We start from the raw sequence: 27,276 nt of genomic DNA, 5'->3' as shown, positions 1-27,276 counted from the left end.
CTCATCTTCTTCCCGTCTCCCCCAAGGCCTACAACAGCAAGTCCTGGTATCCTGAGAACGACCTTGATATGACCCCGAGTACATAAGTGGGATCCCAGGCTCTTCCCCCTCCCCCCTAGCTGCTCCTCCCCCCACCCCTGCTCTCTTGGCCTCTCCCTCTGTCTCTTTCTGGCTTCCCGACTTTTCTGACTCTCACCGGCGCTGTGTGTACACACACTGGCCCTCAGCTGTTCTTGTTCAGAGGCCAGTGCTGTTCACGCTTCCACTGTGTGAGTCCTGGTGCTCTCGGCCCTGACAGCCAGGCAGATGTGACCCCACTGTGCTCTCTCTGTGGATTTCACATCCGCACATTTAACTAAGCACCCTGATCAAAACAAAGGCGTCTGTACTGAGAGCATGCAGACATTTTCCAGATCACTACTCCAAACAAGATAGCACAGTGGTTCACACGGCACTTGCACTGTATTAGATGTCTGTGATTTAAAGTGCACAGGATGCTGCCTGTAGATCATGCGCAAATGCTCCACGATTTGATGGTACAAGAGATGTGGACATCATCAGACTTCACCATCTAAGGGAATCTTGTGACCAGGCCTCTAAGGAAATCCAAGACCGTTCCTTGCAGGTCTCCATAGTGTTTGCAGTCTGACTGGGCGAGGACGGGAACACCCTGTGCTCATATTCCTTGGCAGATCTCCAGTGTGCAGCTGTTGTTTATATCCTTGGCCAACCCTAGAAACAATGAGCTTGCTATGTGTATGTAGCTTCATGTGGAGGGAAGTGCCTAGTGGACACAGAGAGAGGACACAGGGGAATGGAAGGCCTGCTTCCCCAGGTGGGGCTCACCGATATTTGTAGAATCAAGATTTTTCCTAGAAAATTAAAAAAAAAAAGTTCTGACATAGAAATGAATGGGTAATTAAGGAATGTGCAGCATTCCACACCAGAAGCAGAATTGCAAGAAGATTGACTTAGAGATTTTTTTTTTTTTAAAGACAGGGTTACTCTGTGTAGCCCTAGCTGTCCTGTACCTTGATCTGACCAGAGCAACCTCAAACTCAAAGATCTGCCTGCCTCTGTCTCCTGAGATCAAAGGCACACACACTACTGCCCAGCAAGTTAGATCAGGTTTAAGGAGACATTATTGTCCACTTCTTTTATTAACAATAGAGAGAACATCCTGCCAAAAGGCACAATATAAGGTACTATTAAAAAGATAACAATTTTAAAAAGCCCAGCTGCTGGGTGGTGGTGGCACATGTCTTTAATCCCAGCACTTGGGAGGCAGAAGGTGGCAGATCTCTATGAGTTCAAGGCCAGCCTGGTCAACAGAGCAAGTTCTAAGACAGCCCAGGATACACAGCGAGACCCTGTCTCGTAAAACCATAAAGGTCCAGGCAGTGGCTTGGTGCTCTCCTTCGATTTGAATAAGAACACTGAGATGTTTTAATGGTGATTTACATGTCAGGAACTACTCAAAATGTCACGTACACTCATTAAGATGAAACTTTCTTTTGAAAATTTGTATTTTATGTGTATGGGTGTTTTGTGGGCATCAGATCCCCTGGAACTGTAGTTACATGTGGTTGTGAGCCATCATGTAAGTTTGGGAATTGAACCCAGGTCTTCTGTCTGGAAGAGCAGTCAGTGCTCTCCACTATTGAGCCACTGAGTTGCATCTTTTAATGATAATGACCCTGCGGTGTACATAATGAGGTTTGTCTGTCCTCCCCCCCCCCCGCCCCCCACTGCTTTATTTCACTCAAGAATCTAGACCCCGGGGTTATTTGAGCTGTCCAAAGATGGACAACTCCTTGTATAGCCTCAGTGGTGGGGCTGCGAAAGCAGTCTGGAGAGCTGACTGGAGGGTCTGGGGCATCAGTCCTCGCTTCTGAGTCACACAAAGCCTTTTCTTCTCACCAGGTAAACGCCTAGCACCGCGGAGGTGCAGGCTATCTCAGCTGCGGCAGCCTGGCACCGCGGAGGTGCAGGCTATCTCAGCTGCGGCAGCCTGGCACCGCGGAGGTGCAGGCTATCTCAGCTGCGGCAGCCTGGCACCGCGGAGGTGCAGGCTATCTCAGCTGCGGCAGCCTGGCACCGCGGAGGTGCAGGCTATCTCAGCTGCGGCAGCCTGGCACCGCGGAGGTGCAGGCTATCTCAGCTGCGGCAGCCTGGCACCGCGGAGGTGCAGGCTATCTCAGCCGCGGCAGCCTGGCACCGCGGAGGTGCAGGATATCACAGCCGTAGCAGCCTGGCACCGCGGAGGTGCAGGCTATCTCATCTGTAGCAGCCTGGCACCTCGGAGGTGCAGGTTATCTCAGCTAAGCTTACTCTCTGCATGTGCTCCTGACCACCGTCCAGAGCCGCACTCACTCACTCACCTCCAGGTCTGAGGAACTGAATTTATACGGGATGTTCCAGCCCAGCGTCCCATATGCTTTCCTCTCATTGAGCACAGCGCTAAAAAAACAGAGGCTGAAGAGAATTCTTTTCCACCATGGTCCACAATCGGGCTTGTCAAACACCTCTTCTGTCACCTCTCCACTCCCGCCATAGCCAAACATTTGAAGTAAATTGCTTTTCAACCCCTGGGGGGGCTCCAAGGCAATCTTTAAAAAAAAAAGTGAGCAAAAATGTCAATGACTGTACAAGGGAGCCGGCCTGGAGCTGGAACAGGCCCGGAGGGGCCACGCCCCACAGCACCTGGTGACACACGTGGCTGACAGCTGTCCCCAAGAACCACTGCCAAGTCCAAATCTGGACCCTTCTTCTGCCTCTTGAACACCTCTGTAACAGCATTACTTCTTCAGATTTTTGTTTCACACTCTAATTAATATTTTATTTATTTATTTATTTATTTATTTATTTATTTATTTATTTATTTTCTATATTCTTTACCTTCCAAATGCTTTCCCCTTTCCCGGTTCCCCCCTCTCCATAAGTCTCATAAGCCCTCTTCCCTCTGCCCATTCCCCAATCACCCCTCCCATTTCTCTGTCCTGGTACTCCCCTACAATGCTGGATCAAACCTTTCCAGGACCAGGGACCTCTCCTTCCTTCTTCTTGGGAATCATTTGATATGTTAATTGTATCCTGAATATTCAGAGCTTCTAGGCTAATTAATATCCACTTATCAATGATTGCATTCCATGTGTATTCTTTTGTGATTGGGTTACCTCACTTAGGATGATATTTTCCAGTTCCAACCATTTGCCTAAAAATTTCATTCATTGTTTTTAATTGCAGAGTAGTATTCCATTGTGTAAATATACCACATTTTCTAGCCTGGCGTGGTGGCGCACACCTGTAATCCCAGCACTTGGGAGGCAGAGGCAGGCGGATTTCTGAGTTCGAGGCCAGCTTGGTCTACAGAGTGAGTTCCAGGACAGCCAGAACTACACAGAGAAACCCTGTCTCGAAAAACCAACCAACAATGTACACACTACATTTTCTGTATCCATTCCTCCATTGAGGGGCATCTGGGTTCTTTCTAGCTTCTGGCTATTATAAATAGGGCTGCTATGAACATAGTGGAGCATGTGTCCTTATTGCCTGCCAGGGAATCCTCTGGGTATATGCCCACGAGTGGTATAGCAAGGTCCTCCAGAAGTGTCATGCCCAGTTTTCTGAGGAACTGCCAGGTACAGAGTGGTTGTACCAACTTGCATTCCCACCAGCAGTGGAGGAGTGTTCCTCTTTTTCTACATCCTCGCCAACACCTGCTGTCTCCTGAGTTTTTGATCTTAGCCATTCAGACTGGTGTGACGTGAAATCTCAGGGTTGTTTTGATTTGCATTTCCTTAATGATTAATGATGTTGAACATTTTTTTAAGGAGCTTCTCAGCCATTTGAAATTATTCAGGTGAAAATTCTTTGTTTAGCTCTGTATCCCATTTTTAATAGGGTTATTTGGCTCTCTGGAGTCTACCTTCTTGAGTTCTTTGTATATCTTGGATATAAGCCCTCTGTCTGATGTAGGGTTGGTAAAGATATTTTCCCAATTTGTTGGTTACCATTTTGTCCTTTTGTCAGTATCCTTTGCCTTATAGAAACTTTGTAATTTTATGAGGTCCCATTTGTCAATTTTTTTTTTTTTTGGTTTTTTTTTTTTTTTTTTTTTTTTTTTTTTTTTTTTTTTGGTGTTTTGGATTTGGTTTTTTCAAGACAGGGTTTCTCTGTGCAGCCCTGGCTGTCCTGGAGCTCACTCTGTAGACCAGGCTGGCCTCGAACTCAGAAATCCGCCTGCCTCTGTCCCCCAAGCGCTGGGATTACAGGCGTGCACCACTACTGCCCAGCTATGATGTAGTTTTTAAAGGAACCTTTGTGTAAGAAAATATAAAAAGGCCACATATATACATACATGTGTAGGTGTATGTAAGTATGCAAGAACACTTGAGTTGATAAGACAGGTGCTCAGGCCCAACCAGAATGAGTGTGTTTGTGAATGAATATATGTGTGTCTGTGCATATTGCCTATGTAAAAGGTTTTCCTTCTCTTCTTTCCTTTTCCTCCTGGTTCACAATGAGTTAACAAGTCCAAGCGAGAGGTAAGGGATCTCAGCAAGGGAGTGTGCACAGGGAGCCAAACCAAACCTCAGGAGGCAGGACCCTGAGTGAGCCGGCAGCCAGCCAGCCATCACTATTAGAAGGGAGAGTGGTGACTTGGTGTTACTGAATTCTGTTTACTTTGGGGGCCCAGGTGCCTGCTGATTCCTTCACCGGAGTAGCCAAAATGACTGTGAGGGTTTTATGAGTGTGTGGCTGCTAGGGGGTCTTGGTAACCTGTGTGCATACACACACACACACACACACACACACACACACACACACACACACAAGCTGAGAATGTAATTGATTGAAACCGTGGCAAGTAGAGTATCTCACATAATTGTTAGGATATACAGTATGTAAATACTGTGTGGCTGTGCAGGCATTGTGTATGTGTGGACGAGTGTATGTGTGGACATGCGATTTCCATATTCAGGATCAGACTTAGTACTTACATGTGGCTCTTGTCAGTTCTTTTGTGTGCTCCTATGTTTCTCGAGGGTGATGCAGTATGAGGCACACTCATCCATGTGCAGTGGGTCTCTAAGATGTCACTAGAGCATGTAGAGATGGCTGGTATGGTAGCCCCTTCTGCCCTCCAGAGGTACAGAAAAAGAGAGACTTTTGCTTTGAAACATAAGTGCATCATTTTGGGCAGAAGAAGTTCTCTAATCATTGTTTTGTTTTGAGACAGGTTCAGAACTCTCTATGTAGCTGTAGACTAAGGTGGCCTCAAATGTATGGAGATCCACTTCCTGCCTTGTGTTCTGAGTGCTAGGATTTAGGCACCACCACACCCAGCCTTATTGATAGACTCTTAAAGTAGAATTAGAGCAATGGACTTAGTGAAAATAAGTGTCCCTTGAAATAAAGTGTCCTTTATGCCTCTTTGTTACTGCTGCCTCTCTACTTAAACTCCCAGCCAATGGGAGAAGGCCACTTGAGGCCAGAGTCAGCCGATCTTGGGAAGTAAACAGGACATGGTAAGCCACAGGAGGCTGAAAGGCTCCCATTTCTCTTGTCAGTTCCAGGGCAGGACTGTGGGATATGACTCTGGGTAGAAGTACACAGCAGAGGTGGTAGAATTTGGGAGCAGTGTCTCAGTGAGGTGTTTCTAGGAATTAGTCTGGCCAGGTTTGGTCTGCATATGATATTTTACCTGTGTCTTCATAAATTTCTCTGCTGTTTGAAATCTATCTTTAGGCCGACTAGACTCTTAACAAGATTGACCAAGTCTTCACTGTGGGATATCAGAAGTCAGACATAATCCACAATTAAGGTTAGTTTAGCAGATGATGTTTGCTTTCTGTTAGAATTTTCCAGAGAGTTAACAAACTGTAAAATGTCCGAGAGGAATAGAAATAGGGAAATGCCACGTAGTCAGATGTAATGGCTAATGCTGATGCTCAGGAAGTTGAGATGGGGAAGGATTTACTCTCAGGAGTCCAAGGCTAGCCAGGGCCTCACCATCAAGCGGAGCATACCCGTCAACACTGAAATCCTGCCAGTTTGTTCTTACCTTCATGCCTTTCTGAAGAATAGTAATTGGGAAAAAGCCATATGCTTTTGAGCTTAGCCAAAGCCTAAAGTCAGGATCTATCAGCACATCTGGACTACTAAACCTGCAAAATACAAAAATGTAAATATTAAAAAAATGTACACTATCATCTTAGTGACAGAGTACTTTAAAGTTTCTGTGACCTTACTTTAATGCCAAAGATACGTCTCATTACCAGATCTTTCATGATGTACAAAGAATTGTATAAGATTCATCAATTTCTAATTTTCCTTCATTTTTTAATTTTTTAATTTTTTTCTGGCCTCACTCTGGCCATATTTATTTCATCTATGTGGGTACACTGTCACTGTCTTCAGACACAGAAGATGGCATTGGATCTCATTACTGATGGTTGCGAGTCACCATGTGGTTGCTGGGAATTGAACTCAGGACCTCTGGAAGAGCAGTCAGTGCTCTTTACTGCCGAGCCATCTCTCCAGCCCCCATATTTTTCCTTCTTTTAAGAAAAAAACTATAAACTCACTACAGTAACTTAGGGAACCTTATAAAACATGAGCCAAAGAGAAAGCTAGGTGTGGCGGCTCATGCTTCCACTTGGGAGGGAGGCTGGAGACTCGAGTTCAAGGTAACCCTTGTCTACACAGCCATCTCCAAAAGCCAACCTAGGGAGGAGGAGAGTCCCACCAGCCAAACCCAGGGCAACTGAACAGCAGAGTAAAAGACAGTAGGACATGATTAATCAATGGAACACGATGAGACAACACCCACATTGATTTGAATATATAAACTAACTCATGGACAGTGGAGAAATTCTTTTTGTTCGTTAGCCAGCCATTAACGTGGTTCTTTTTCTGAGTGACATGCTGGGGAGGGAAGCACACAGTGAAGGTGTGTGGCCTGAAAGCTAATATTTGGCAAATTAGGTAGAAATGATTCAGTCACAGATTATCAAGGGATGCTGAAACTATTGGGGACAGTTTAATATATAAAAACGGTCTGAGAGTTTCCATGCGTGGCAGAAACTGTAGCCACACGATCAAAGTTAGTATCAACAGCAGTAATGTAGAAAGGCATTAGTAAGACACACTGCAAAGATCTAGCACATCTGCCACGTTCCTACGGGCAACCTCAAGGTGAGAGCTCTTGAGAATATCCAAGTTTTGACACTGAGGCATGACTTTACCTATGAGGTTCATGCTCAAGATTAAGTTAGTTACCGAAAATATGGCCAAAACAACCAACCAACCAACCAACCAACCAACCAACCAACCAACCAACCAACCGAATAAACAAAACCAAATCCACCATAATAATATTTCAGGTAAGTTTACTGTCTTGTGTCAGCATTCATACTATCCTGGGTTCATGTCACCTGTGGACTGCAGGGTACCCACCATAAATCTGGCTGTGCCTTTTAAAACCATCAGAAATGGGAAGACAAAGACAGACGGAAGATCTCCACCATTTTAGGGGAGACCTAGGAGACAGACAAACACATGGAGCAGAAACCACTGTTTTTGGAACCTAGATGGAGAGTTCTTATTTACCACAAAAGATACCTCGAGAGAGCAGGCTAGGGAGGACCAAGCCCTGCTGAGTAGACAAGCAAGCCCGGTGAGGTCCCAAGGGGCTAAGTGCCTTGTCTGCCGTTAGCTTTCAGACAGACAACTCAGGAAAAAATGCATACATATGTGTCTATGTCGGGAGAGTGGTGAGCTAATCACAAGTATAAGAACTAGAAAAGAAGGTGAAAGGGGGTCAGGATGGCCAGACAGAGGCCCTGGCCCGCAAGCCAGATGGCCTGGATTCAATCCTCAGCACCCATACGCTGGAAGCAGAGAATTTAAAAGTTGTCTTCTGTCTGCCTCATGTGTGTTATGGCATGCTTATGTATACACACACACACATAGATACACAGACACACAAACATACATACACAGACGCACAAACACACACATAGACATACACACAGACACACAAGTACATACATACACACAGACACATAGACACACACAACAGACACACAAACACACACACACATGCACATAGACACACACACACACACACATACACACACACACACACACACACACACACTTTATAGAATAAACCAAAATAATAAAAGCAAACCCACCATTGAAATACAAAAGGAAACAGAAAAACGAGAACACCCCGAATAACCTGCAATTCCACTTAATGCTCTCTTTGTCCTCCGGTGACTCTCTTCTTACACTTAAATAAAAATATCACACTAAGGAGCCATGATTTCTTGCTTGGTACTTTTCCTTCTTAGCAACATACTGTGGACATATTTACTTAGTTTGTAAATTTAAGAGTAGCCATTTAAAACTTCTATTTTTGAGAATTTCTTACAATGTATTTTGACCACATTCTTTCCTCTTTTCCAACTCTTCTTAGATTCTCCCCATTTCCCCAACCCATGTCCTTTCCCTCGCTCTCAAAACCAAGCCAAACCAAACAACCAAACAACCAGAATAAGAAAGCCAAACCGAATCCAGCATGGTTGGTCAACGCCTCCAGAGAATGTTCCTCTCGCTATCGGCCCATCTCTCTGCCGCCTATGCTATGGGGCTCTGAACCCCTACTGGCCATGCCAAGTCCCCAATGCCTATCATGAAAGTGGCAAAGAGAACCTGCCTGTAAGTATTTTAAATGAACAATGCACGACGTGGCACAAATAACTGTCTTCTCAGTTATCCCTAAAGTCTGCACTTAGGAATGTTACAGAACTAAGCAATCTGCTTTGTCTCTTGGGTGATTTAAGTGTGATTCCACCCCCCACTCCCCTACCCTCCCCCCACCCCCGTGAGTATTTAAACCTGCTAAAGGAGAGACAATCTGAGACTAGCACAACGTGTCTTGGGGGGAGAGACTTCAGAAATCATAGTTGGGCAATTACAGTTTAACTGAAATCTCCTTTTACATACCCAAAGCCTAAGAATGACAAGGCGGGACTTAAAGCCCTCGCTCTATGTGCCACTGGCCGCACAGATGAGGTGGACAATAAAAGACGGGAGGAAAAAGCTGTAGAACGTAATTGGCTAAAACATTTCTAATTTCACACATTGTGGACTCTTCCCTCATAGTTTTAGCCATCAAATTTCAAAATATTGCAAGCAAGAAGGCTGAGCCTATGGAAACCAAATGAGCCGGTGCCATGGGGATACAGCTTCCGGGTGACTGCAGCTGAGGAACATGGGAGTGACTTAACGACAGGAAACATGTGAGCAGGCGTTTGAAAGGATGGCAAGCCAAGCCAGTGCGCTCTCAGCAATCTTTCATGGTGGCCCAGCACACTGCCTCAGCATTGCCACGCACGCGTTGCTTCTTGCAGCGTGACTTCACGCTGTGGATGACTAGACATCCTGCTCCCAGACAAACATGGAACTCACATGTCTATGATGGCAGTGAGTCTTGGCATGAAGGAAGCTGCGAGGTGGCAGTTCTGGAGGAAGACCCACTGATGCTTTTTCTCCATTGCCTTAAAAATGAGCTCCTCTGCTTTGGCTTCCTGGTCTTTGCCCAGGGAAATCATGGTCACCTGCGGGGTCGTTTCTTTGAACTCTTGTGCAAATCTCAGGAGAAGATTGTTGAGGTCAATCCCTGCACAACAATATGGAGAGCTACATAAAGCCCACTTCATTCCCACCACAAAGGCAATCCTGCACTTGCTGTGGGCTGGTGAGAGGAGGTGTTGTTGATGGAGAATAGTTCAGATTTTGAACTTTAGGCTTTAATTTCAAGCCTAAAGTTCAAAGTTTGTCTCTGCTGCTTGCCGGCCTGTGAGGCAAGTTCCCCAAAGTCTGGGAATGGTAGCAGCTCCCTCCCCTAGGAGGGACTAGTGGCTGGTTGTCATGCCTGTGTCTGCTTGTCCCTTCCCCCTCTGGTGATGCACACCACAAATGCTCACAATGCCCGCTAAGCCAGCTACAATGTCATACTTTTAAAAAAGCTATTCTTGAAACAAGATATGAGTGTGCAAACTGTGTGCACAGGTTTGAGCAGCAAAAGTGTCTTAGGAAGAGTGTGCTATAAAACCTTAGCTAGCTTATAAAGAGAGAAGTTTATCTCCTATTGTTCAGTAGTCGGGGGAGGATGGCTAGTGGTTAGCTACCATCATTGGGGAAGTTTACAGTACACAGGCAGCATCTTTACAGGTGCCAGTCACAGCCTGGTGCACCACGATCGGGTGAGGAACACTCTGGGGCAAGGGGAAACTCCAAGTGCCCTGATTTGCAGTGTGTGAAGACTTGAAGAAAACAGAAGGCCTGCAGAGCAGAGAGGCAAGCAACCAACGTGGGGAGTTAGGGGAACACACATCCTACTTTCCAGCCCATAGTCACCCCCTACTTCTTTTAAAATAGGAACCAGAAAACCAGCATTGTGAGTCAAATATGAGCGACCATGGCTTGGGGACAGATTGATGCGACCCTCATAAACATGTGGCACTACAGAATTAAAGATCACTGTGAATGCAAACAGTTGACATATTTAAGGGGTGATCCGAACTTTCAGAAGAATACCATGTGCTTGAAGGTATTTTCTACAAGAGAATTAATTAGCTCAGATACATTTTGTAATCTTGATTCTTTTATATTTTTAGAAAGACTTATTCTTAATATGGTTTAAAGTTTAAGTCCCCTTTCAGATATGTTAGAAAGCCATGAAGCTTTGGACATAGAAGAACTGGGCACAGTTTGTGTTTCCACATCCCCTTTTTTGGCGGAAGGGAGTGCTGTTTTTCCAGGTAGAGTCATGCAGCATTGGCTAGCCTAAAAAATATCCTCAAAGCACACTGGGCGGTGGTGGCACACACCTTTAATCCCAGCACTCGGGAGGCAGAGGCAGGCAGATTTCTGAGTTCGAGGCCAGTCTGCCAGGTCTACAGAGTGAGTTCCAGGACAGCCAGGGCTACACTCAGAAACCCTTTCTTGAAAAACAACAACAAAAACCCAATAAAACAAGCAAAAAACCCCTCAAAGCTGAGGATGACTTTGAATTTAGGATCTTTTTGTCCCCCACTTCATGAGTGCTGGGATTATCGGAGGGAGCAGCGGCCCTTCAGTTTATGAGGTGCTGGGACTGCGAGGTAGCTTCCCTGTCCAGCTCACCATAGGAGTGAGTGAGGATCAGCGGCGTTTGAGCAGTAGACTCGCTAAATGACTCTTTCAGATTAACTGTAGTATCGGGGATATAGTCACTTCCCATTTTTTCAGTTATAAATTTTTTTATTGAATTTTCTAAGCGGTCTGGCCGAAGAATTTTAATCTGAAAAAGAAAAGGGAAGACGAGGTAAATTTAAAATCTACCCAGGGGGCTCTCCCCAGAGGTAAAAATGAGACCAGAGCTCCAGCCAGAGCGTCCTGGTGTTCTGTTGGGGAGGGGTCTTCGGAGCATTGGTGGGTCTTCTCACTCCTATCCTCAGCTACCCTCGTGGCCCCTACACAGCTCTTCCATACTCAGTAAAAGAGCTTGCTTTGGCTGCACAGCTCCACACTGTGCCCTCTTGCCCTGCCAAAGGATTTTATTTTCCCTAGGTTTTTCCTGTTCTGCTGTTCTTGTCTAGAGCAAGAAGAACCCGTATCATTTGGAGTTGGAAGGCCCAAGATAACCCAACTGGAAGATATATAATCCTTCTATTCATAAGACAAAAGCCAATGGTCCGGTCTGTAAGTTTAAGTGGGACAGAATACAGGTCTGCAGAGAGCTGCCAACGTGGGAGCCATGTCGGGCGCACATGTAGTGCACGTAGTACATGTCGGGCACACATGTAGTGCACGTAGTACATGTTGGGTGCACATGTAGTAAGTACGTGTCGGGCGCATGTCCCAGTGAAGACTGCCTCTTACACACAACCACTTATGCAACACATTGTTACAGAATGATCATGAAATATGTTCTGAGCAAGTTCAATGTCTCTGCAAGAGGCAAATCTGAACCTGAGACCAAGGATGGACTGGGCAGAACCATGGGAAGTTGCTATTTTCCAAAGCCAAAAAAAAAAAAAAAAAAAAAAAAAAAGCTGGGCAGTGGTGGCGTACGCCTTTAACCCCAGCACTTGGGAGGCAGAGACAGGCGGATTTCTGAGTTCGAGGCCAGCCTGGTCTACAGAGTGAGTTCCAGGACAGCCAGGGCTACACAGAGAAACCCTGTCTCGAAAAAAACCAAAAAAAAAAAAAAAAAAAAAAAAAAAAAAAAAAGTCAAGTATTGGCACATTGTGTTTAGTGTCGTATTTACACTTTTAAAAATGCAAGTCGGAAACACTTGAGGAATCAGGGTTCTCACATCAGACTCTACGGAGTCAATGAGACAGTGTTCCGATCGGATCAGTTAGTGTCTTTAGTCTCTGTTCTGTTCCTGTGAAACAATCCCATGCCCAGGGCAACTATTATCAAAATAAATGCCTAAACTGGGGGCTTGCTTACACTTTCAGAGGCTTAATCCATGATGTCAGAAAGCATGGTGGCAGGCAGGCGTGGTGTTGGAGAAGTAGCTGAGAGAGACTGATCAATAAGGAGAGAGAAAGAGAGGGAGACAGACAGATAGACAGGACTGGACTAGACTGGACTGGACTGGCATGGACTTTTGAAACCTCGAAGGCAACCTCCAGGGGTACTCTTCTTCCAGGGAGGCTACCCGACTCCAACAGGGCCACACCTCCTAATCCTTCCCAAGCAGTGCCACTTGCTGATGACCAAGCATTCAGGTGCATGCGCCTACTGGAGGCTTTCTTATTCAAACCACCACCACCAATCAGGTTGGCCTGGCAGCTTCCCTGCTGAGGACCCAGGCCCTGAGGTGGGATCCTGGTCCATTGCTGCCATCAAGCTGCTGAATAAGCCTGCCTTTAAATGATCGCTTGGGCATTGGGTGAGTTTTAATCCCAAAGACATTGTATTTGGGGGGTAGGAGGGAGAGGAGGACAGAAGAACATATGGTGAATTAGTTTTCATTTTCTCTTTTTCTAATTTTCACAAGTAGCCACAGATACTTGTGGGAATGTTCTGGAAGGTCCTATCTGTTCCTCATCATCTTTCCCTCTTGTGATGGCTATTCTTGGTTGTCAACTTGACTCCATTTGGAATTAACTAAAACCCCAAAGTGAGACACATCTGGGGGGAGGATTTTTGTTTAGTGGGAAGTGGGAAGACCCACTCCTAATCTGGATCTTTGAGGTGGGAAGACCCACATCTAATCTGGGCCACACCTTCTGCTGGCAGCCTAAAAAAAGAACATGGAAGAAGAAAGCCCTCACCCTCTCCTCCTCCCTGTCTTTTCCCCCTTCCTCCTCTCCCTCTCCTTTTTCCTCTCTCCCTTTCCTCCTCTCTCCCCCTCACCTTCCCCTTCCCCCCTCTCTCCCCTCCCTCTTCTTCTCTCTCCCCCTCCCTCTCCCTCTCTTTCTCCCCTCCCCCTCCGTTTCCCTCTCTGTTGATCCCTCCCAACTCCTGCTTGAGCTACATGAGATGCTGCTTTCTTAAGTGCCATGTTGGTGAATGTGATTTAGCTGTGAGTCAACCATATGCTTCTGGACATTAAACCCAGTGATCAGACACATGACCAGTTATAACGAGATTGGGCAGTGGTTGCCTTCTCTTTAAAGGACTCATTCTGTTCCTGTAATTACAACATGGAGGAGGAGGGCAGAAACTTGGTGCTATAGGTGGGGTGGGTGGATGGGGGGTGGGGGTGGGGAGTGGCAGGATGAATCTCAAAAGAACAGGGAGACAATGGTGGCAGGCAGCAGGCCACTCAGTTCATCTCTCAGGGCTTCGTCTTGCCCACAGAGGATGAGTGAGGGGGCATGGTGACCACACCACAGAACATCAGAGTGGGGTGCTGGTACCCTCCCCCACTGAGACTCAGGAGACCTTGCCTTTCAGAAGTCAAGTGTATTTTGTTTATAAAATTAATTTTGAGGGGTTCAAACTACCAATAAATTTACTTATCTTAATCTTTTGACTTAGCATATCTTACCAAGATAAGCCTTTGAAATTGAGTGAGTTTTTCCCAAGGAAAAGTTATAGGGTTAACCATTTCATCATTTTCATCCAGAAGTTCAGCTAGATGCCATCAAAAGAAAGAGAATGAAATTAGAGACAGGACCTTGTGCCACCACAATACATTACGATATAAACTTACATTATGCAGTCATGGGAGGAAACATGGCAGACTAAATGAGTGGGTGTGGTTCCCAGGACCTGGGGCAGCACAAACCATCCTTCATAGGAGTGGGAGTGGGTCTGAATGGCGTGGGTGGATTGGGATGTAACCATGGGATACAAAAGCTGCCGGAGGACCTGGAGCAAAGGCCTCAGCACCTCTTCTTTCAAGTGTCGGTAAATACATAAGAGATTTTTTTACTCACAATGCCTAAAACATAGTGGAAAATTAAACCCCACAGAAGTTCAAACAAGATTGTAACAAGTTTGAAAACTTAAATGTTACATTTACAGAGGTTTATCACATGACCTCTCTTAGCTGTGGTGACAGTCTTGCTTTGTGAGCCAGATGTCCTTGTCTTCGTTTCCAGCCACAGCTGGTGTTCTCGTGAGTGCTGCGTCCCTGGCATTTCCCCAACATCTAACTTTATGTACAACTTGGATGATATAAAAACATTTTTTGAATGTACTAATATTCTGCTTTAACAAAAAGACCCTTGGTATGTGCAAGTTCAATCATGACTGAGTAAACTTGGAGTTCTTTGCAAAAATAAAAAGGTTGTTGGTGGGTATCATAGGGAAAGGGGGTGAGAAAACCAGAGAGCAGAATTCAAAGCAGAAAGAAGGGAGTAGGGGCAGGTGGTGGTGGTGCACACCTGTAATCCCAGCACTCTGGGAGGCAGAGGCAGGCAGATTTCTGAGTTCAAGACCAGCCTGGTCTACAGAGTGAGTTCCAGGACAGCTAGGGAAAAACCTTGTCTCGAAAAACAAAACAAAAAAAACAAAACAAAACCCCAGAGTCCAGGCCTTGTGGTGGTGGCACATGCCTGTAATCCCAGCGCTCTGGGAGGCAGAGGCAGGCAGATTTCTTAGTTCGAGGCCAGCCTGGTCTACAGAGTGAGTTCCAGGACATCCAGGGCTACACAGAGAAACCCCGTCTCAGGAAAAAAAAAACATAAGAAGAAAAGAAGAAGAAAAAGAAGAAGAAAAAGAAGAAGAAGAAGGAAGAGGAAGAGGAAGAAGAGGAGGAAGAGTAAGAGGAGGAAGAGGAGGAGGAGGAGGAGGAGGAAGAAGAAGAAGAAGAAGGAGAAGAAGAAGAAGAAGAAGAAGAAGAAGAAGGAGAAGAAGAAGAAGAAGAAGAAGAAGAAGAAGAAGAAGAAGAAGAAGAAGAAGAAGAAGAAGAAGAAGAAGAAGAAGAAGAAGAAGAAGAAGAAGAAGAAGAAGAGCTATGACAAAATTGCAGGCCGCTTCCTGTGCGGTTCTTCCCTGGGCTTAGTGTGGTTTTCATGGGTATTCTTTCTTTTCATGTCCTGGGCACTGAACCCTGGTACCTTGCTGTGTTGGGCAAATGCTCTGCATACTGGGCTGCATGTCCAGCTCCTATGTAATTTTTAGAACACGTCTGCTCCACAAATGAGAAATCCATGAAGGCTCTCTCCGATGCAAGAACCACCCAGTGTGCTGTAATGATATCCTGGCATATTTAATGTTTCCAAATGTCGGAAATCCTATCAGATTCTCACCTAAGCAGTGAAATTTGTAAAAATCCCTTGCTAAGGTGATTGTGAGGCTTGCCATGGAGAACACAGTGACACCTTTGCTTCCATTTGGTGGCATCTGCTTTGTTGGTTTGTCTGAGACAGAGCTTCTCTGGATAGTCCTGGAACTGACTTTGTAGACCAGGCTGGCCTCAAATTCAGAGATATACCTGCCTCTGCCTCCTGAGGGCGGGGATTAGAGGTGTGTACCACTGCACAAGGCTCATGATCTACCTTTTATACACTGAAAATCCGCACATGCTTGCACACGCTTGATAAGGTTGGATTAAAGAGCTAAGAGTCCCTACCCTCCTTTGCCGATTGGGGATTTTTCTGAGGCGAAGGCTCATCCGAGAAGAAAGGCGTACTCATTAGAGAATACACAGCGTTAGTGTCCCTGAAGGCATTCCACTGCTGTGCGTTTGACAGGAGAGACCTGCACAGGAGGAAGAAGGGCTCCATTTGGTTGCTGATGTACTGGCACTGCCTCCACCTCAGATCCGGCAGCCACTGGAGATGCTCCTTTCTGCGTATTTCAAATATACCTAATAGAGAAGCAAAACAGGAGAGAGAAACCTTGCACCTTCTAGTGACTCATTACAGAGGAGATGACTGGGAGGTATTTATTGTTGAAGCAAAGAGCCACTTCATATCCAAAAATCAATGAGAGGGGCTGGGGACACAGCTCAATGGCGGGATGCTTGTCCAGCATGCATGAGGCCATGAGTTCTGTCTCCAGAACCACGATAGACAGACAGACTAACTAAATACATTTTGCTATGGGAGAAATGACAGCGCCGACCGTTTCAACCCTTTCAACAGAGGGCTCAGTATTGTGCACATCCGTCCTACAGTCACATACAACTCCGCTCCCCTCCTCCAAGTTCTGTTGGCCAACAGCCTATTCTGTTTATATAAACTGATGTCCTCAGACTCCTCGTAGAGTGGTGTTTGTATTTTTGTGACTGTCTTACCACATTCAACAAATGACATTACGGTTCAGTCACGCTCTAATATGTAATGGGATTTCTTTTCTTTTAAATTCCATTCTAATTGCATTAATGTCAAAGCTTGCATATCCTCCACCCAGTGGCAGGCATGTGGCTACATACACCTGTCTGCTGTCATAACCGCACCACTGTGATTACAACTTCCAACATGTCTTCCAGATTCGGCCACAATCCTTTGGACATGTATCTGGAGTGGGATTGTTGAGTTAACTGATTTTTTTTTTCTGTCTTTAATGTTTTGGGGAAATGTCACTCTATTCTTCATATTTATAATTCCACCAGGAGTTTATAAAGATTAGAGGCCACTGCCACAGCCTGTGTTCCTCACAGGCACACATGTGGAAGGATGGTTTGTAGCCAGCCGCTCTGTCTGGGACTTACAAGGAAGAGCCTGCTAGTTGGGTGGGTCTTAACAGTGAACGTCTATGTCTGCTTCTGGTTCTAGCCCAGGCTTGCTGTTTCCTGACCCACAGGTTTTGGATGAGCTGTGCTGGAAAGGCCCCACTCTCATCCTCAGATTGACATGGCCTGAAAGTGTAACACCCTTGAAAGTGTGAACCTAAATAATTCCTCTTTCCTGAAATGATTTCTTGCAGGTGTTTTGTACTAGTGACTAATACCAATAACATAGACCTTTTTGTTACCCGTTAGGACTTTATGTGTGTGTGTGCGTGTGTACGTGTGTGTGTGTTTAGTGTGTGTGGTGTGTGTGAGTGTGGTGTATGTCTGGCGTGTTCATGTGGATGTGCTCGCACATGTGTGTACATGCAGTGGCCAGAGATCAGTGGCTGGTGATTTTGCTCAGCCATTTTCCATCTCTGTTTTTAAAATAGCATCTCTCAGTGAACCAGAAGCTCAGAGTCGGCACCACCGGCTCACCAATGAGCTTGGCCACGAGCACACACAACTGTGCCTGGCTTTTGAACGTGGATGCTGGGAGTCTGCACTTAGTCACTCATGTTTGCACAGAAGGAACTTTGCCAACGGAGACATCCTCTCTCTGCTGGAACTTTTATAGCCTCAGGCCTCACACTTACTTCTCTAATCCCTTTAGACTTAGTGCTTGTGTTTGCTTGTCCAGCTTCATCCAGGCTTTTATGTGTCCCCATTCAGTTTTTCCAATAATTGAACACAAATACATGACAGCCAATTTCTGGGCTCTCTATTCTATGGCATTGACTTCTTTTTTTTTTAAAAAGATCTATTTTTATTTTAAAATATTTAAAAATTTATTTTTAACATGTGCATATATGTGCATGTCTGTGTGGGAGAACACTCAGGAGCGGGCAGGAGAGGGCATCAGATCTCCTAGAGCTGGAGTTACAGGTGGTTGCGAGGGGCCCAGTGTGGTGCTGGGACACAAACCTGGGCCCTATTTAGGACTAATACGTGCTCTTAACCACTGAACTCTTCCCAGCCCCTTACTTACCTGTTTTTATGTGAACATAATATTCAATAGTAACGCAGTCTTATGTTTTACATGAGAAAGTGAGAGACATTCACTTTGGTGCTCTTTTAAAAAAACATTTCTTGAGGTAGATTTCTTTTTTTTCTGATCAGAGATCTTTTCTTCTTTGAACATTGATTTTTAGTTTTTAAATTGTTGGTATGTGTGTCTGCCTGTATGAGGGTATGTGCATGTATGTACATGTGCATGTATGGGCAGGTACCGGCAGGCATTGGGTCGTCATGGAACTGGAGGTATACGCAGATGTGATCTGCCTGAGGTGGGTACTAGGGACCGAACTGGAGTCTTTTGTAAGAGTAGTATATGTTTCTACTGTTGAGCCATTTCTACATCCCTGAGATCTATTTTTATATCTTTATATCATACATTTCCCTTTCAGCATTGATTTTGCCACACTGCAGATCTTAAAAGGTTCAGCCATGGCACGCAGCTTTAATCTCAGTACTTGGGAAGCAGAGGAAGGCTGATTGCTGAGTTCTGAATTAGATGCCAGCCTGGTCTACTGAATGAGAGCTCCAAGACAATTAAATCTATACTGTCTTGAAAAAAAAACAAAATAAATAAAAAGAAAAGAACAAAAATTCAGTCATCGAGTAAGCACAGTGTCTCACTTATTGTCCTATTGCTGTGAAGAGACACCATGATCAAGGCAGCGCTTTTCAAACAAAGCATTTAACTGGAGGCCTGTTTACAGTTTTAGAGGATCAGTTCGTGATCATCATGGCAGGAAGCAGACAGGCATGGGGCTGGAGCAGTAGGTGGTGGAGGGGAGAGAGAGAGAGCATGGGCGGGAGAGACTGTGGGCCTGGCACGGGCTTTTGAAACCTTAAACCCTAACCTCAATGATGCAGCTCTTCCAACAAGGCCACGCCCCTATCCTTTCTGAACAGTTCCACTAACTGGGACCAAGCACTGGAACATACAGGCCTCTGGGAGCCAGTCTTCCTCAAACTACCACAGGCCTCATTTAATCAGTGTCTGCCCCTCTTCACTACAACTCGGCATTCCGCTTTACATTAAGACCACCACGATCTTGACAGTTACAATTTATTCATTATTTATTCACTCACCCACTTACTCAACAATGAGTCAGGGGGTTCATGAGTTCTAGGCTAGCCTGGCTACATAGTGAGATGTTTTCTCACAAGCAAACAAATAAAGCACTGCGTGTGACTGCATACTCACACACCAGTGAATCTGATATAGAACTTGACTCAATTACAAAGTAGAAACCCTCAAAACCTTTCAATATTTTACAAGGAAACATATTTTAGTGTTTTTTTTTTTTTAAATCACATCCAGAGAAATTACTTGTACTTACTATTAAGTCTAGGCTTGGATAGTATATTTTTAATATTTATCAAAATGCCAGTATATAAAAAGATGTTCCATTCCTCTTCTGGTAGAAATCCTATGTCATCTGTCATCAGAGTGTCACTGGAATTATCTCTCATGATGGTGGTGCAAAGTCGGAAGGAGAAGCAGAGTTTATGCTCATTGAATAGAGCCGAGGAGACCACCTACAGAAACCACAACCGTCACACAAGCCTGAGACGCAGTGCTGGAAAAACCCACCGTGACAGGGCAGCTTACCTTAAACACATTCCGTGTCAGTGTGTCTATTGCAGTTTTGATGTTCTCGGCTAAGGGACTTCTCTCACTCTCCAGACTCTCTTGCTCCGAGGGAGTGAGGGACACCTCATCGGCTTTTTCCTGAGAAGCCTCATCTGTCTTCCAATCATGCTTTTCTTCTTTGGTTTTGGAAACTGTAGAGGAAACAAAAACCTGGCGGAGCCACTCCAGGGAGAACTGGTACATGTACTCCACCTGCGTGAGGCTGGCCACCACGAAGTAAAGCAGGGCGCCCCTAGTGGCGATGGGGAGGTAGTTCTTGCGGGTGGCTTGAATTTTGCTTTCTGCCTTTTCCGTTTCTTTGATGCGTTTGGAAATCTCATTTGAAGTCATTTTGGATTTTCTCAGGGTTTCTACAATCTCTTCATCATCTAACACACTTCCTAAAAATGAGCAAAATATGAATTAAGTGAAAACCTCTTGAAATAGCAACTTTCCTGCTCCGGGTATTGTGAAAGTTTTCACTGCCGGCTGTTGGTCAGTTTTGTTGAGTTGGAAGTTTCATTAAAGAAACACGAGGGTTAGGAGAGAGAGAGGGGCTCGGAAAAAGTAAAAGACAGGGCCAATCGTGGGCATGGACTTCAGGGGAGAGTTACTCTGATAGTTTTGAAATGAACATATTACGTTTATAAGAAGTAAGATTGGCAGTATGCAGGCTCCACTCCCCACTCCTTTTTTTTGTTTGTTTTTTTCGAGACAGGGTTTCTCTGTATATCCCGTGTATATCCCTGACTGTCCTAGAACTCACTCTGTAGACCAGGCTGGCCTCGAACTCAGAAATCCGCCTGCCTCTGCCTCCCAAGTGCTGGGATTAAAGGTGTGTGCCACTACTGCCCGGTTCCCCACTCCTTTTTTAAAACTCTCTTTCTGAATTCTACTTTTATTATAGTAACAATTTCATCATAAACAGTACACACACAGAGAGGCTGGGGACATAGCCCAGTGGTTGGAGAATTTACCTGCATGTATAAGACCCGCAATCCAGACCACAGCCAGCATACTATTACTTTCTGTAATAGACTCTGTGGTTTTCTTTTGACCAGTGAGGATCATTCCTTAGGTATTACTAGATTACCACTCTTGAACAAGCAGCACATTAGTCCGAGAAGTTCTTCCTACTTCCTTATTTCAAGGGACCTCTCAGATTTTCATTACAAACTTTTCTTCCTTCCTTCCTTCCTTCCTTCCTTCCTTCCTTCCTTCCTTCCTTCCTTCCTTCCTTCCTTCCTTCCCTTCCTTCCTTTCCTTCCTTCCTTCCTTCCTTCCTTTCCTTCCTTCCCTTCCTTCCCTTCCTTTGCTTCTTTTTGAGACTAATATTGCAATGTAGACTAGGCTTATCTTGAATTCACGGAGACCCAAATTGCCTCTGTCTCCCAAGAGGTGGTATTAAAGGCATGTGTCACCACACATGGCTTTTTAGTTTTTAAAGAACAGCTATGAGCGCTAGAGAGATGCCGTGGATTCAGAGCGTGTACCGCTCCTGAAGAGGACCACCATTCTGTTTTCAGCACTCATACCCAGTTCCTGGCTCAAATCTCCCTCTCCCTCCCTGGGCTCTGCAGGCATCTGCGCACTCCCCTCAGACACACGTAATTACAAAAAAAAAAAAAAAAAAAAAAGGATTTTTTTTTCTGAGACAGGGTTTCTCTGTATAGCCCTGAAACTCACTCTGTAGACCAGGCTGGCCTTGAAGTCAGAAATCCACCTGCCTCTGCATCCCACGTGCTGGAATTAAGGGCGTGCAACCACCACTGCCCAGCAGGAATTATTTTTTTATTAACAATAATTTTTAGTAAATGTTAGCAGCTAAACTTATCTCAATACTCTAATAGAACGAAAGCCCTGCAGGGTACAAACATGAAATTATCAAGGCACAATAGACGTATGTGCTTCTCTTCTCTGATGGGCATTAACCTATTCTCACTTGCTTCATTTGGAGTGGTTCATAGAATGTCAGTGCCCAGGCCTCTGCGTAATGCTGGATCCACTGGCACCCTGTGCATATACTGCAGTATGACAGTACTTCAAACCCTGTCAAGGTTTTAATTTTTCTTTTCTTGAAAATTTTTTTTATATAATACATCCTGGTTATAGTCTCCCCTTTTCTCCTCCCAGATCCTCCTCACCCCCCTTCCATCTGAGCACACCCCTTTCTGTCTCTCATTAGAAAACAAACTGGCTTCTAAGGGATAATAAGATAAAATGTAATGAAATAAAATAAAAATAAATATGTCACAGTAGGATAAAACAAAACAGAAGGAAACAATCCCCCGAGAAAGCATGGGACACAGAGATCCACTCATTTGCACAGTCGAGAATACCATAGAAACATGAAACCAGAAGCCATAATATATTGGCAAAGGATCTGTAGCATAAAAAACAATCAAACAAATAAATGAGATGCTCTGACATGATATTATGAGACACAAAGATTGTAGCCATACTTACGACTATTGATGAGTTTTTGTTTTTTAATTTTTAAAGATTTATTTTTATTTTACACATGTGAATGTTTTGCCTGCATATATGTCTGTGTACAGCACGCATCAACACCACAAGAGGGCATCAGATCCCCGGAACTGAGTTGACAGATGCTTGTGGGCTGCAAAGTGGATGCTGGGACCCAAACCCAGGTCCTCTGAAGAGCAGCAGTGATCTTCACTTTGGGGTCATCTCTCCAGCTTCCTAGTTTTTTAGGATATTTTGGTAAAGGATCTGGTAACACCAGACTTTTACTCCAGGCCATGCCCCTTTAGACTAGACCAACAAGTAATCAATTAATTACGGTGACTATTAAAAGTAAATCCACATGGGGGGGGGGTCCTCAGGCTCCAATTCCAGCACTCAGGAGCTATGACAGAGTAATGCGTCCTTGAAGCCAGTCTGGACTGCGTAGATCTTTCCTTAAAAAGCCAAACAAAAAAGTAATAGAAGGCAGAACCTGCCTGTGACATTCAAGGTCGGTCAGGTGCCTCTCTGGACATTTGTATTAAAAAAAACAAAACAAGAGAAAAGAAGTACAATAAGTTTATAGACAAGCTCTACATGTAACCCTGAGAACTACTTTATTTGAGAAACACACTGCATCTCCTAATGTGACACAAATTAAAACACAGATACCGCTCAGGGTCAGACAGACCGTGCTTTGTCCCGCTTGGCTTCCTCACAGTTATACCAGTGTGAGCCAGGAAGTTAGCACAAACTTATTTTTCACTGCTACAAAAGATAGTCTTAAGATATTCTTCCAGCAAAAGGAAAACAGTTTTGACTTCTGTGGTGATAAATACCATATTTTAACATAATTGTTCTCTGTGAAAGGTCCTTTGGGGTTAACCCTTGGTGACTGTGTTGGTTGGTGTCTGCAGCCCAGCCCTGAGGGGTGAAGTAGTGAGTGAGCCCAGCAGTGGGAGGGGGGCAATCAGCCTGGCTAAGATGGTGGTCGGATGTGAGCAGAGTTAGGGTGGAAGATGACCTGCAACGTTCATGCTGTGACTCACAGAAATGCGCGGGCCTCCCTCATTCTGACTGGTTATCTGGTATTAATGGAGGCTCGGCATTTTTGGTACCAACCAGAAAATAAACTCATGACTTTTTTTTTTCTTGACTTCAAGTCTCTTGATTGCACTACGTTTCCTTCCTCACCTTCTGTTTTCTGGAGTAAGGTCAGTGTTTTATCCTCCAGCTCCTCCAGAGTTATAGCATCAAGAGAAATACTCTCCAGTAAGCGGGCACGTTGATTTTCTAAATGAGGAACTTCGTGACTTACTACTGTAGACAGGAGCTCGTCTTGCAAGCCTTGGAACGTCACCGTGAAGTTGATAATAGTAACAAAGTTATAAACAGATGGAAAGAAGTGAGGGTTCTCTAGTTCCGTAGATAAGTACAGCCTGAAAAGGAGAAGGACACTAGTTATTCAAAGAGCTCGCAGAAGAAGACAATGAAACCAAATGTTTAAGGACTACAAACTGTATTTTTCCTGGAAGTGAAAAATATCCATTTGTAGTGTTATTCATCTTGGAGCTCAGTGTATGCTCTTGGTTTGTACTATATATATCCTTGCTGGATTTAATCTAAGGCAGGGGAAAAGGCAAATGGTCCTAGGAGTTTTGGTGCCTCTAGATCATTGTAAAGAATGGCTTCTATACTGGGGGCATAAGACAGTGGAATTTGGGTCAAGAGGTGTCAGCTTCTGGGACTTTCTGGACTCTGGCTGAAGAGCACCTGGGCGGAGGGGAGGGCAGAAGAGGGGAGGGCAGAGGGTGGTGGCTTAGAGAAGCTGTGAGGACTGAGATTCTAGGTCTTACCTTGTTTACGTAGCAACTAACTAAAACACGGGTGCACTCTTCTCTACTTTTAAAAGGTAAGGCTGAGGCCGGGGCATGGCCAGAGAGAGTTTTGTTCTGTTCCCAAGTCTCATCTTTTAAATCCTCACCCTCTCCTCACCCTCTGGAAGACATCCATTCTTGGCCACAGTTGCTGTGTGACTCTCCTGCTTCTGCCCACGAAGAAGCAATGGCCTCACACAGCCCAAAAGGCTTTTCTCTCCTGGGAACCAAGTTTCTGTGGATGTTGAATGCCACCTCCAACAACTCTTTGTGAAGTTGCAGAGTGCGAAGTGGCTTCCTGGTAGAGAAGCCTGCCAGGTAGTCTAGGGACAGGGACACCTCAAAAATGAGCAGAGCTGATTCTTGTCCTTAAACAGAGACCAGATTCTAACCACACTTCAGTCCTGGCCAGAGACCAAAACATCAAAAGTGTTTAGGGGCACTGGTTACTGTTCGCTCTTCTTGTTATCTTTCTTAAAGATAACACCCTGTGGGTGGGATGAGTGGGTGACCCAGATGAGCCTCTAGATGAGGACCCTCGGGGATGATGACGCAGCCTTGTGACCTGCTCGTGCTACACAGGATCTCCATTTGATTTCCTCTCTTATGTCTCACCTAGGAGCCTGGAGTGCATTTCTTTCCAAAAATCACCCTTGCTGTTTCCCATGGAATTCGAGAGACAAAGGACCTCTAAGTCCCCGCCTGGTGGCTTTGGTGGCTGTTGTCTGTTGAGAAGCCCAGCACTCCAATTACTCTTCATCTGCAGTGAGGTCTCCGTTGCTGCCAAGGAGCCCCATTTTTCTGCCCTCTTAGGCAAAATCTCTTCTTGTTCCAAATATTAAATATGAATTTTTGTATGTTTGCTTATATGTGTTGTTAGGTGTGTGTGTATGTGTGTGTGTTTGTGTGTGTGTGTGTGTGTCTGTCTGTCTGTCTAAGCTAGAGGCTGACTTCAAGTAATTTTCCTCAGATGCTCTCCACCTTATTTCTGAGGCAGGATCTCTCAGAAGGTGAGCACGGCTGGCCACTGGACCTTAGGGATTGTCTTGTCTCTGCCTTCCCAGTGCTGGGCTACAAGGATATGTCACCCTTTACACATGCGTGTTCTAAACCCAGATGGTCATGCGCTCACAGACAAAACCTTATTGACTGAGCCACCATGTCAGCCCTGGATTTTTGATTCTTAAAGTGGCCAAAGCTTATCGTGCCATGCTATCTGTGTTGTTTGTGGGGATCAAATCAGACCTCCTTGCTAAGTGGCCCAGGCTGTCCAGCCTCTGACTTTCTGCTCAGCTCGGGTCTGGGATACAGTTCCCTTCAGGTACGGTCTGACAACACTGATAAAACCCACTCTCTTTCTGAATGTGGGTGGCGGCCACAACCCACAAAACCAAAAGAAATGTTCATGGTACAATTATCCTTCTCCCTCAGGACTGTGTTTGCCAGGACTGAAGTTGTGGCTTTCAGTGTTACTTATCTTAGAAAAAGAAGACACACGTTTAGCTGTGTCTCAGGGACAGTACCTGAACTTCATATTGTATTCGATCTCAGAATCGTCAATTCTGATGTAATACTGCCCTCTTTTCTGGAAAATATCCTTCTTTAGCATTGCCCTCAAATTGGGAGGGAATGTTTCAGGGACATTCTGAAAAAAATACAATAGACACACATGCATGTACATGTGTATACACACACACACACACACACACACACACACACACACACACACAATCATCTTAAGTTAAAAAGACACATTGCTGATGCCAGCAGAGAAAGACATATAAGAGAACTAAACTATGTGCATATGTGTGCACATATATAATACATACACAATACATAAAAATAGTGAACTATATGTGCATATGTGCACATGTGGACACATATATTTCACATATATAGTACACGTGTATAAATGCAATTCTGTATGCATTTATTGAACAAAGACATGGACACTTGAAACCTCCAGTCTCTGTGCTCACTGCATATCATAACATGACTTGCTATAGAAAGCAGGAGTTTTCTATACACAGTCCACATACCTTCAGGAGGACAGCATCTCCTGCCTGCATGGCAAACGCAAGTTTTTTGGTGTAATTGCTGTCTTGAGCAGAAATCTCTTGCAGCCTGGACCCTTCCATCTGGCGGATCCAGTAGAGAGCTTGCTTGTGGGGGTCGATCATCAGGGGCCACTGCTTCGTACTTTTCATCAAGATGGCATTTTCCGCCGAGTGCTGGCCAAGAGGCAGCCCTTGATTATGCCACCGGCGGATCTGAAATAGAAACACTGGTGTTTTCACTTCAGAAGCTCCAGCCCAACCTTAAGGCCAGTAAAGGGTCATGAAAGATGTGTCACAATCATTGCTTTTGACAAATATTCCTGAAAAGGACAGAGGGAACAAACAATTTAAAAAAGGTTGGATTTTTGTTGTGATGAGTAATATAGGATATGGTGGAAACAGAAAAGAAACAAAGGCGGGGCCCACTTCCAGGTAGAACTTTCGGCTCTTCCTGCACCATGCCTGCCTGGATGCTGCCATGCTCCCGCTTTGATGATAATGGGCTGAACCTCCGAACTTGTAAGCCAGCCCCAATTAAATGTTGTCCTTATAAGAGTTGCCTTGGTCATGGCATCTTCACAGTTAAAACCCTAACTAAGACAGGAGCCTTGAAGCATCAGGCAAGGCAGGAGCAGGAAGCTGAATGCTCATCTCTTCAGATACAAGCCTCATGCGGAGAGAGCAAAGCGGAAGTAGGTGAATGTTTTTACTCTCAAAGGCGAGCTTCCTCCAGCTGCTCAAATGAGCGCTTCCAAAGAGTGCCACCAGCTAGGGACCTAGTATTTATCTACATGGGCCCATGGAGGGGACACCACTCAAACCACCTCACTACTTTATTTGTTTTCTCTGTAGTTTTCAGGAAATGTTTGCTTAATATCTGAAGTCATATTATCAGTGTACAAGTTTAGAATTGTTTAACATAGTTCTGGAGAATCACACCCATCCCTTAGTTCAAAGTAAGAAACTTGTTAAACTTTAGTTCCCCCTTTCTGGGCCTC

The 27,276-nt window shown here is 45.0% G+C and overlaps 1 protein-coding gene across 1 annotated transcript in view; it reads right to left on the bottom strand.

The window, feature by feature from the left end:
• Window positions 1–27,276, bottom strand: part of Dnah14 (dynein axonemal heavy chain 14) — a 208,245-nt gene that overhangs the window by 15,665 nt on the left and 165,304 nt on the right. Inside the window, exons 66-76 of the mRNA XM_052201306.1 lie at window positions 26,261–26,491; window positions 25,745–25,866; window positions 23,539–23,783; window positions 19,858–20,279; window positions 19,586–19,784; window positions 16,095–16,331; window positions 14,064–14,149; window positions 11,200–11,356; window positions 9,481–9,691; window positions 6,068–6,170; window positions 2,382–2,609 (exon numbers count right to left, since the gene is read on the bottom strand). Of these exons, the coding sequence (XP_052057266.1) occupies window positions 2,382–2,609; window positions 6,068–6,170; window positions 9,481–9,691; window positions 11,200–11,356; window positions 14,064–14,149; window positions 16,095–16,331; window positions 19,586–19,784; window positions 19,858–20,279; window positions 23,539–23,783; window positions 25,745–25,866; window positions 26,261–26,491 (2,241 nt within the window). The remainder of the gene's footprint in view (window positions 1–2,381; window positions 2,610–6,067; window positions 6,171–9,480; window positions 9,692–11,199; window positions 11,357–14,063; window positions 14,150–16,094; window positions 16,332–19,585; window positions 19,785–19,857; window positions 20,280–23,538; window positions 23,784–25,744; window positions 25,867–26,260; window positions 26,492–27,276) is intronic.

Source organism: Apodemus sylvaticus, chromosome 12 (genome assembly GCF_947179515.1).
Source record: "Apodemus sylvaticus chromosome 12, mApoSyl1.1, whole genome shotgun sequence".
Classification (NCBI taxonomy): domain Eukaryota; kingdom Metazoa; phylum Chordata; class Mammalia; order Rodentia; family Muridae; genus Apodemus; species Apodemus sylvaticus.
The sequence above is the reverse complement of the archived record's forward strand: the minus strand, read 5'-3'. Positions and strand labels throughout refer to the sequence as shown.